The 12,144-nt window shown below is 35.4% G+C and overlaps 1 protein-coding gene across 2 annotated transcripts in view; it reads left to right on the top strand.

The window, feature by feature from the left end:
• The window catches only part of PAK2 (p21 (RAC1) activated kinase 2), a 45,510-nt gene that overhangs the window by 16,514 nt on the left and 16,852 nt on the right, over positions 1–12,144 (top strand). For both annotated transcript variants that reach the window (XM_058187195.1, XM_058187196.1), the window contains exons 5-11: positions 63–94; positions 1,298–1,399; positions 2,984–3,110; positions 4,467–4,530; positions 5,083–5,131; positions 5,763–5,875; positions 8,498–8,615. In XM_058187195.1, the coding sequence (XP_058043178.1) occupies positions 63–94; positions 1,298–1,399; positions 2,984–3,110; positions 4,467–4,530; positions 5,083–5,131; positions 5,763–5,875; positions 8,498–8,615 (605 nt within the window). The remainder of the gene's footprint in view (positions 1–62; positions 95–1,297; positions 1,400–2,983; positions 3,111–4,466; positions 4,531–5,082; positions 5,132–5,762; positions 5,876–8,497; positions 8,616–12,144) is intronic.

The raw sequence follows: 12,144 nt of genomic DNA, 5'->3' as shown, positions 1-12,144 counted from the left end.
ATGAGTGTTATCATTACTGCATTAATACTTTAATTTTTTGGTTCACAATATTTTTTTTCTAGATAAGGATGGATTTCTTTCAGGAGCAATAACAGTAAGTACATTTACATTATGTTTCCTTTCATGTCATTCAAATCCTGTTGTACAGTAATTTTAATGGGCTTCAGATATTCTGTGTTTCAACCTATTTAGTTATCAGAGAGATTTCTTTCATTTTAATTAGAGGTTCAGTTCATCAGTAGTGCTTTCACGATCATTTGATGGGAAACTATTGTTTTTTATATGTTAAAGTTTCACAAATTAATTCAATTAAAGCAAAAGAAAAGTGGGATCTCTTCTATAAATTAATTTTTTCTAAAGAGTATGAACAGTATTTTACCTTGTTGTCTCATGCAAAAGCTCAGTGGAAAGGGAGAGAGACAACTTGGGGAAAGGTTAAATGGTTTCTTAATAGGTGGCAATATCAGCTTTTAGCTTCTGCAAAAACAAAAGCCCAGTATGATGACTTAAATCCATATACCCTAATTTCCTCTTGCCATTCATGTTTCTAAATTCAGTTTCTGTGGCAGCTTATATGTGTAATACCACTTTGTTCACAAGTCCTTATTTGATAAATTATGCACATTGATTTTTGATATATCGGTTGCATAGTTTGGATATATGTATCTTGAGTTCTGTATTCTCTCTACCCAGGCATGAAATGCAACAATAATACTGTGCCTGTTTGATTATAAACATTTTATGTGGGAATAATAAATGATATATTGCACTGTAATATAAAGGTAGACCTTGACTTACAACTATTCATTTATAAACCGTTTAGAGTTATAGCAGTACTGAAAAATCTGATTTATGACCAGTCCTTACTCACATGACCATGTCATCATCACAGGTCATGTAATCAGAATTCAGGCACTTGGCAAATCACACATATTTACGATAGTTGCAGAATTCTGAGACCAACTGATCACCATTTGTGATCTTCCCAGCCAGCTTCTAAGAAAGTTAATGGGGAAAGTTGGATTCGCATAATGAGCTCATGATTCATTTAACAACTGCTGTGATTCACTTAACAAGGGTAGCAAAAAAGCAGTAAATTTGGACACGACTAATTAACAGCCACTTTGCTTAGCAAACAAAATTATGGTTATAAGTTGAGGACTACATGCAGTGTTTTCAAGTACATATACTTTTTATAATGAACAAAAAATTAAATAGGCCTCTTAAATAAATAAATCTTTTATAGTTCAGCTCATTTATTTTCCACATTTGGATTTTTTTAATCTCTAATTTATAGCCTAATGCAAAAAGGTCAGAGCCTTCAACAGCAACTGAAGAGGAAGAGGAAGATGAAGTGGCTCCTCCAGTTATTGCTCCAAGACCAGATCATACAAAATCGGTGAGAAGTTTTATTTCATTTTCACAACTTAATGCATAGCAGAGCTGTTTGCAGTTTATCTATAATCTGAGGAAGTAGAGTTCAAATCTCTCTTAAACCAAATGGTCTTGGTTATTTAGATCTGTTGCTTTTAGCTACAATCCTTTTGTAATGTTATTGTTCACCGTGAAATAAATAAATAAATAAATAAATAAATAAATAAATAAATAAATAAATAAATAAAAAAAATTATATTGCCGCCTATTCACCCATGGCAACTCAAGGCAGCTTACAGAATATAAAACCAAATTTAAAACAATAAAAACTAACAAAAAGAATCAAATAAATTAATATAGTAAAATATAACAAACCCCCCCCCCACCTCACACACCTCGCCCTGGAAGAACCAGGTCTTCAGCTCCTTCCGGAAGAGATATACAGTGGATAAAACTGTTAAGTTCTTTCAGAGAAAGATTCATAATTAGTATTGATTAATAAGCCTACTTCTTGCATGTTGTTGCCATCTTAACAGGTCTGGTTCTGTTTTAAAATCAGTATTTTATACTTCTGAAAAGTTCTTATCTCTCTTTGTCTCTTAGCAACTTAATTTTCTTCTGTTTTGGTCAGCGCTCTCCATCTGAATTAGGTATCAGAAAAGTGACTTGATTTTACTTTGTTAGTGTATTTGACTGCTAAGGGCAAAGCATGGCTTGAATAATTGCCTCCATATTTATATAGAGGATGATAATTCATAGATCAAAATATGCAAAAGAGAGGGAATTCTCAATTTACAGCCATTTCTTTAATGACAGTCCAGAGTTACAGCAGCTTCAGGAAAAGTGGTTGTTGAACCGTCTTTGAAGTTTTGATCCTTGTATCACCTTCGTGGTAACATGATTGTAATTAAAGCACTTGACAATTGGCTCACATTTACAATGGTTGCAGTGTCTTGTAGTCATGTAATTGTAATTTGTGACCTTCCCAGCCAGTTCCCGAAAAGCAAAGTCAATTAGGGAAGCTCAATTTGCTTAATAACCATGGGATTCACTTAATGACAGCTGTAAAAATGATTGTAAACTAAGGTCCAGTAATGTGATGACTTATTTAATGCCTTCATTGCTGAGTGACCAAGATTTCAGTCCTAGTTGTAAGTTAAGGACTACAGTACACCAGATAATGCAGACCAATCCTTCTTTATTCTCATAAAGGTAAAGACATATTGAATCAAGCTGAACCCATGGTCACTGTGTGGAGAAATCCATGCAGCTTTCTTGCCAACAGTGTAGAAGTGATTTGGTCTTCTGGGATAGTTGTCAACTTCCTAGTTTAATGGTTGCCTTGGTTTTATCTTTCATCTATGGTAGAATCATGGAGCACATTTAGAGACTAAAATCTGTCTGGATTAAATTACATAATACTTTCCTGGGAAAAAAATTAAGGCTCCATTTTTACAATTATTATAGACCAAACTTTAGTGTTAATTAACAAATTCAAATAGTTACATAGCTATACAATGGTGGTTGTAAATATATATGAAAGTTGAACTTGAAAAGAAATCAGATGTTAAAATACTATGAGATTAAAACCATAATCTTATTTGTTAAGGTTTATACACGATCAGTAATAGATCCCATCCCAGCACCATCTGGCGATCTAAGTGACAGTGCTAAATTAGCTGATAAACAGAAAAAGAAGAACAAGATGTCAGATGAAGAGATCACAGAAAGATTACGTAAGTAGGCATTTGATAGTCATAAAAGTAAGACATTAATTATCTCAAAACCATATATGCTGCATAGTCTTTATGAGTCTGATTTATTCCTAGTAACTACATGAATACATCCATGTAATTTTCTGAGCAATTTTCTTGGCACTGCCTCCTTCTAAGTACCCCAGACAGTACTTAGTTTTTTTGAGATCAAACAACAGAGTTTGGGTGCTGCCAAGTAATGAGTTAACCTTTTGTATATGTTTGGATTTGATTTTTTAATACAAATATCAAGTGGATTTTCTTGTGCAGACACACTGTGGGAATGTTGTGTGAATTGGTATTAGAATAATAAATTGAAGAACAGCTTTAAAATTTAGAATCTGAAGTCCTAATAAGGTCTCATTTGCAGATCATTTGGGTAGAAAGAAAGTTGCTTTAGCAAAAAGTATTAAATATATTGTGTTGTATCTGATGAAAGGTCCTGAAGAAAATGATCATCACCTGTTCAAAAATCAAACAGTGACAACAATAAACTTCATTTGTGAGAATAGTTATTTCTTTAGCATACACATCTCCCTTCATTGTCAATTGTATTGTAGATAAAACCTATTTTTGGAATGTTGCATATTTTTTAAAAAGATATTTGTAAAATCACAAAGTCCAGGCAATGCTTGAATTGGGGACTGCGCTGGACTTCATAAAACTAGCTAAACAATGTAAAGTAGGCAGTGCATATGCACCTATGGCTTTGCTTTTGCATATTGAAATAATAGAGAAGAAAGACCTTTTTTCCTTAATCCATCTCCTGGCAATCTGGTTTCAGAACTTCATTGTTAGAAATCGCAAGTTGATAATCTTAATTAGAGTTACTTGGTACTGTGGAATTTTATTTCCCTTCATTTCCCAGTGACTACCCGTCTCAGTAAAATTAACACTGGAAAAATTGTGATCTGTTTCCTGAGATACAGTTGTTTATTAAATGAGATAAGGAATAGCTTTTTAATACTTTGCAGAAAAATATGTGAGACTGCAGATGATCTATAGGTTGTCTGCATACATTATAAGGCATGAATTCAATAATCTCTGTATTGAGAGAGCGGAATTAGTCCTAATAAAGGAGGTTGTCCTGCCTTTGAACAACCTTTGTTTTCTGGAGATAAAGAGCTGCATTGGTACAATTTAGAAATAGTACTTTATGTGAAAAAGGAATGTTGATAGAAATATATCCTTCCTCTTTTTATTAAACATAGAAATGTTAAATCCAAACAATACAAGAGAAAATATTGACTTCTAATCACAAGTCAGTATTGTTTGTGTTACTGCTTTGGATCTGATACTATTTTTTAGTTTACTTATAGTGTTATAATTTCCTTTTAGGAACAATTGTTAGTATAGGAGATCCCAAGAAAAAATATACCAGATATGAAAAAATAGGACAAGGGTAAGTATTCATAAATAACCAATACATAATTAAATTAAATTAAATTAAATTTTGTTATCTTAACATATATATGTGTTGGTATGAGTTTATATCAACATATAAATCAAACCAGACATCCAACAAAATATAAACCATAAAACAATTGCTAATGCGCTATACTATTTACAATTTATGTAATGAAAAAGAAAATTGTGAACAAGAATTCCAAGCAGCTTACCGTTTCTTTCCTGATTAACTTCAAAATGAGCTTTTTCTCCCTCCTGTGGAAGAGAATAGAGAGTAAGTTTATTCTAAGCCCAAATATACAGGCTATAAATTTTGTCCAGGTGATTTTATTATTTCTTTCTTTTGTAAAATTTAGTTTAGATTTAGGTTTTTTCTGTTATTTTGTGTAACTATTGATCTCATTGTAGGTTAGTTTATGATTTAATCCCACTCCATTTGTCTTTAAAATACAATGATATTCTCAGAAAATACAAAGCTTTGCTTGTTCATGCACATGCATGTTAAATACCTAAATGTTACAACTAATTGCATATTTGGTTTTCTTAGGGCTTCTGGTACCGTTTTCATTGCAATAGATGTTGCGACAGGACAGGAGGTAAGAACAGAATATCAAAGCTGATATTCATTTGGATATGCTGTGGAACTCATTGGTGAAAATTTATAAAATAAATATAAAATAAAATGAAATTTAAGAAGATAGAATGAGATCTATTGCTAAATTTCTGGCTTATTTAGAATAGCTAAGGGAGACTCTCCAGTTTCTGGTTCAGCAACAGTAATTAGGAGTAAATTATATCACATTAAATTATTATTATATCTTAATAATTATGAGAAGGATTTAGATCATCATGTTTCATAGCTCATGAGAAAAAGTTGGTAACTAGATCCAACTAGATCCAACTGGTGGATCTCAGGGTTCTATTAAAATTATTTTCTGTTCTGACATTGTAATCGCATTATTGGTCGATTTGCTTATCTAAAATCAAGGCACAATCATTGACTTCAAGATGAGAAGTTTATATATTTAGCAAGAATGAAGACAGACCTCTTTCTGTTGCTAATTATTTATTTTGGTTGTATTTATATGCCTATAAGGGGTGTATGGAACCAAATGGTTATTGTATTTAACTTGGTCTAGATTTTCCCCATTAATTTAACTTAAACATGCAGAAACCACAGATTGCCTCTATTTGAATATCAGCTTCTGATTTTTCTTTACTTTTCAGGTTGCTATAAAACAAATAAATCTACAGAAACAACCCAAAAAGGAGTTGATTATCAATGAAATTTTGGTAATGAAAGAGCTGAAGAACCCAAACATAGTCAATTTTCTAGACAGGTAATTAAATACAACATGTAGCTGATGGAAAGTTAAGTTTAAGCCATGATCAAAAGAAAGCTTTGGCCATGTCTTATTTTGTCTGTTCTTGCATTCTTGTAAGATGTTGTGTTTCTTAAAGAAATTATAAGCATACTAAAAAATTAGTACACGAGGATTAACATTATATATGTGACTGATAATCAGGCAAGAGCTGAATAATCTGGGTAGTTAACTGCCTTGACAAAAGGTACTGTGAGGGTTGAAGTTTCCAAGACATAGTAAAAATATCTGAGACCAGACAAGATCATCTTCAAAAGGTGATGTGGTGCCTTCCACATTAATGGCTAGAAAACATCAGGCAGTCTGTTATGATGTGATTGAAAGACCCAAGATACTTTGTGACTGACTGACTGACAAATAGATAGATAATAGCATGATATGTATACTTGTTTCTCTCACACTGAATGTCAGAAACTAACAGTAGAAGAGTCATTCTGGAAAGCAGATACAAAAATAGTTCATATGCTGCTAGACTGTCCGTGTGATACAAGTACAATTGTATTTATTGCCATATTTTACTATACTAAAGAATTTATGCGAATACTAAAATTCCTCCTTATCTGAAACCTTCTGTATGCAAAAACTTTTTTGGATTAAAGGGATTTCTGTCTTCCTAGATTGCTGAACTCTTGTTATGATGACAACAAATTAAGATCCAAGATGACTAACTGCCACATTCTTTAATATAGTGCAACTTGGCTAATCCTTGATTAACACTGAATTACACAGAGAATTGTCTGTTTTAGAATTTTATTTCCATATTTTAGTTTTAAACAAATGACACTCTGTTTATTAACTCTACAGGAATAATTTATACTGGTAATAGTGGTAATAATATTCTGTTCCAGTTCTTTAGCTTTTGTATCTAACTTTCCCCTTTTGTTTTCAAACAGTTGATTGTTTTGTTCTATACTGGTCTTTGACTGAAATTATTTATTTATTTAATTTATGTAATTTGTATCCCACTTTTATTATTTTTACAAATGATTCAAGGCAGCAAATGTATCCAACAAACTTTCCTCCTCTATTTTCCCCACAAAAACAACCGGGTGAGATGAATTGGGCTGAGAGAGTGACTGGCTCCAAGTCACCCGACTGGCTTTCATGGCTAAGGCAGGACTTGAACTCACAGGTTCCTGCTTTCTAGTCTAGTGCCTTAGCCATTAGACCAATCTGGATCTCTCAAAATGAACTTTGAATTGTACAGTAAAACAATCAAGGTAATTTCTTTCATAGATAACTTGCTTTTATTGTAGACGCAAGAAGCCTTAATTTTAAAAAAAAAAGCTACTTGAAGATGATAGGTAGATTCTAGCTGTAGACAGGATCTTGCTCCTTTTGTTAGTGTTGCCCTGCAAGATCTACCCTTTTCATACATGGATATGTTTTTTTTTTAATTATTATTATTTACATTTATATCCCGCCCTTCTCCGAAGACTCAGGGCGGCTTACACTATGTTAGCAATAGTCTTCATTCTATTTGTATATTTATATACAAAGTCAACTTATTGCCCCCAACAATCTGGGTCCTCATTTTACCTACCTTATAAAGGATGGAAGGCTGAGTCAACCTTGGGCCTGGTGGGACTAGAACCTGCAGTAATTGCAGGCTGCTGCTGTTAATAACAGACTGCATTAGCAGCCTGAGCCACAGAGGCCCTGTATCATGTCATGATACACAAACAGAAAGAGTGAACTTGCATTGTGAAGATGTAATCATGTTTTTGTCATTCTCTTTACCACCTCCCCATTCTCAAGGATGGTGTTGATTCTAGTAATCCAGCCCACTCTGTGTATCAGACCCAGGGTTTATATATTGCATCTTTTTCTCCACCTTTATGTGATAATGGATTTTTTGTTGGTTTTCCCCCCAGCCAAGGCTAGATAAATGCCCTGTCTCGTCTAGTGCAGATTCAGCCCTGATATCGTGGGAGGAGATAGCCAAAGGAAGAGAATACTGCTACCTAGTTATAAAGCAGCATTCCAATACCTAATCTCCCATATTTAATTATTTTGTCCTATTGCTATTTTAAATGTCTACAAACTTGCAGACATATGATGAAAAGTATTCATAACACAATAATAATAAAAAATAATCATAGCAAATAATTAAATTACCTTAAAATGGGAGCATGTAAGCAATTATGCATTGCCCCAGAAGAGCTTCAGTTTTTTTCAAAGACCAATTGTATAAGAGCTAGCCTAATTTCTGGTTGAAACTATTTCACAAGCATTGGCCCCTAATGGAAAGTTTGTATTGCTCCTACCTTGGCCCTTAGTTTCCCAGTAGTGGGAGAACCTTCAGTTTTTTCCAAGTTGCTTATGTTGGGCAGGAACATTGTGGTTGAAGGAGGCAGTCTTCATGTTTCTTTATACTAAGCCAAAAAGGCTTTTATAGGTTAAAACTAGCATTTTAAACTGTATTCAGAAGCCAATTGGTAACTAACACAGGGCTTGCACAATTTATAACTCCAGCACTAATGAATTTGTATTGTATATTTACTTTAGCTTCTTTTCCCAGTCTAACTTCAAACAGTTATTTCATTGTGTTGAAATTTAATGTTGATTTTCTGTCTTCAGTTACCTGGTTGGAGATGAACTTTTTGTTGTAATGGAGTATCTGGCTGGTGGATCCCTTACAGATGTAGTTACAGAGACTTGTATGGATGAGGCGCAGATTGCTGCTGTCTGCAGAGAGGTGGGTGATTAAGGGAAGAGATAGATTTAATTACAATTTTGGGAAATATCAATTATTATATGATAGATATTGACTGATTTCTTGAATGTAAGTAGCACTTAGATTTATATACGACTTGATATATATTTAAATATTTACAAAATGTGAGGGGGTATACTCACTTCTGTGATATACTGTAAATGGGGAGGTAGTTATAGCAATGGCAATAGCTGTTAGACTTAAATACTGCTTCACAGTGCTTTACAGCCATCTCTAAGCAGTTTAAAGAGTCAGCATATTGTCCCCAACAATCTGGATCCTCATTTTACTGACCTCGGAAGGATGGAAGGCTGAGTCAATCTTGAGTCAGTGAGAATTGAACTGCCAAACTTCAGTCATCTGGCGGTCAGCAGAAGTAGCCTTCAGGTCTGCATTCTAACCACTGCACCACTGTGGCTCATGCTGAGGAAGCATATCGTGGATAAAAAATAACATGTTAACTACATGTTAATGGGAGTAAATAATAGTGTGGATTAGTCTGTTCGACCCAAATTTGCATTGAAGTTGTTTATTCATGCTATAGAGAGCTCTGAACCGTTTTTGTCTATGATACTGGTTATCATATATATATGATATATATGGGAGATATATATATATATATATATATATATGTTTTCTGAGGTTTTCGCGGGTGTTTGTATGTAGATCTTTGGTTATTCGGGTTTTCTCCCGCGTAAAATTGGAAGTGTCTTGGCGACGTTTCAACGAAGTCTCATTCGTCATCTTCAGGCTTCAGCTTCGTGCTTCTGGGAGCATTGCTCCCAGAAGCACGCTGAAGCCTGAAGATGATTTAATGAGACTTTGTCAAACGCACACACACACACACACACACACACACACACACACACATATATGGGAAATATTTGACTAAAAATATAAGCAGGAAAGAAAAACTTGATAAGCATTCTTTCCATATTTTCATGTAATTTATTAATAAACATGTTAATGATTAGAAAACCAGGAACTCAACCATTTGGTAGCACTTTGGTAGTACCAACAATTTTTTAAACTAGCTATGTATCTATTTAATTGTCTTGTATAACTAGCACACATTAACCAGAATGTCATGGGGTACTTTGTCAAATTGTTTGCTGAAAGGAAGATTTACTATCTCTAGAACTCTCCCAAAATTTAGTTAGAAAGTTACCTCATTTAAAAACTGAGGAAAGATTTATCTGGCAGGATTGTTGAGGACAAATTAATACTACTGGTAATTATTGCATTGCATTCAAAGTGCTTACAGTTTGCACTTTTTATGAACTGTTCGGGAATCTTATAATTTTATTTATTTATATATTTAAATATTTACAAAATGTGAGGTATACTCACTTCTGTGATATACTGTAAATGGGGAGGTAGTTATAGCAATGGCAATAGCTGTTAGACTTAAATACTGCTTCACAGTGCTTACAGCCATCTCTAAGCAGTTTACAGAATCAGCATATGGACCCCAACAATCTGGATCCTCATTTTACTGACCTCGGAAGGATGGAAGGCTGAGTCAATCTTGAGTCAGTGAGAATTGAACTGCCAAACTTCAGTCATCTGGCGGTCAGCAGAAGTAGCCTTCAGGTCTGCATTCTAACCACTGCACCACTGTGGCTCATGCTGAGGAAGCATATCGTGGATAAAAAATAACATGTTAACTACATGTTAATGGGAGTAAATAATAGTGTGGATTAGTCTGTTCGACCCAAATTTGCATTGAAGTTGTTTATTCATGCTATAGAGAGCTCTGAACCGTTTTTGTCTATGATACTGGTTATCATATATATATGATATATATGGGAGATATATATATATGGTTATTGGGTTTTCTCGCGTAAAATTGGAAGTGTCTTGGCGGCGTTTCAGCGAAGTCTCATTCGTCATCTTCAGGCTTCAGCTTCGTGCTTCTGGGAGCATTGCTCCCAGAAGCACGAAGCTGAAGCCTGAAGATGACGAATGAGACTTTGTCGAAACGTCGCCAAGACACTTCCAATTTTACGCGGGAGAAAACCCGAATAACCAAAGATCTACACACACACACACACACACACACACACACACACACACACACACACACGGGAAATATTTGACTAAAAATATAAGTAGGAAAGAAAAACTTGATAAGCATTCTTTCCATATTTTCATGTAATTTATTAATAAACATGTTAATGATTAGAAAACCAGGAACTCAACCATTTGGTAGCACTTTGGTAGTACCAACAATTTTTTAAACTAGCTATGTATCTATTTAATTGTCTTGTATAACTAGCACACATTAACCAGAATGTCATGGGGTACTTTGTCAAATTGTTTGCTGAAAGGAAGATTTACTATCTCTAGAACTCTCCCAAAATTTAGTTAGAAAGTTACCTCATTTAAAAACTGAGGAAAGATTTATCTGGCAGGATTGTTGAGGACAAATTAATACTACTGGTAATTATTGCATTGCATTCAAAGTGCTTACAGTTTGCACTTTTTATGAACTGTTCGGGAATCTTATAATTTTATTTATTTATTTATTTATTTATTTATTAATCAAATTTCTAGACCGCCCTTCTCCCGAAGGACTCAGGGCGGTGTACAGCCATATTAAAATACATAGATAGACAATGAATTTAAAATAATTTTAAAATGAAATATTTAACTGGCCAATTGAACTAAAAATAATAAAACCAATTAAAATCAGTATAAAGTTTAAAATTTAAAATTTAAAAGCTAAAAAATCTAATCCAGTCCTGCGCACCTGAATAAGTGTGTTTTAAGTTCACGATGGAAGGTTCTAAGGTCCGAGAGTTGGCGAAGTCCTGGGGGGAGCTCGTTCCAGAGGGCGGGAGCCCCCGCAGAGAAGGCCCTTCCCCTGGGTGTCGCCAGGCGACACTGCCTAGCTGACGGCACCCTGAGGTCCCTCTCTGTGAGAGCGCACGGGTCGGTGAGAGGTATTCGGTAGCAGAAGGCGGTCCCGTAAATAGCCCGGCCCTATGCCATGGGCGCTTTAAAGGTGATCACCAACACCTTGAAGCGCACCGGAAGGCCACAGGTAGCCAGTGCAGTCTGCGCAGGATAGGTGTCACCGGGAGCCACGAGGGCTCCTTCTATCACCCGCAGCCGCATTCTGGACTAACTGCAGTCTCGGATGCCCTTCAAGGAGCCCCATGTAGAGAGCATTGCAGTAATCTAGGCGAGACGTCACGAGGGCGTGAGTGACCGTGCATAGGGCATCCCGGTCTAGAAAGGGGCGCAACTGGCGCACCAGGCGAACCTGGTAAAAAGCTCTCCTGGAGACGGCCGCCAAATGATCTTCAAAGGACAGCCGTTCATCCAGGAGGACGCCCAAGTTGCGCACCCTCTCCATTGGGGCCAATGACTCGCCCCCAACAGTCAGCTGCGGCTGCAGCTGACTGTACCGGGATGCCGGCATCCACAGCCACTCTGTCTTGGAGCCTGTTTCTCCCCATCCAGACCCGTACGGCTTCCAGACACCGGGACAGCACTTCGATAGCTT

This window comes from Ahaetulla prasina, chromosome 6 (assembly GCF_028640845.1).
Source record: "Ahaetulla prasina isolate Xishuangbanna chromosome 6, ASM2864084v1, whole genome shotgun sequence".
NCBI classification, from domain to species: Eukaryota; Metazoa; Chordata; class Lepidosauria; order Squamata; family Colubridae; genus Ahaetulla; species Ahaetulla prasina.
Note: the sequence above shows the minus strand (reverse complement) of the source record. Positions and strands in the feature narration are given on the sequence as shown.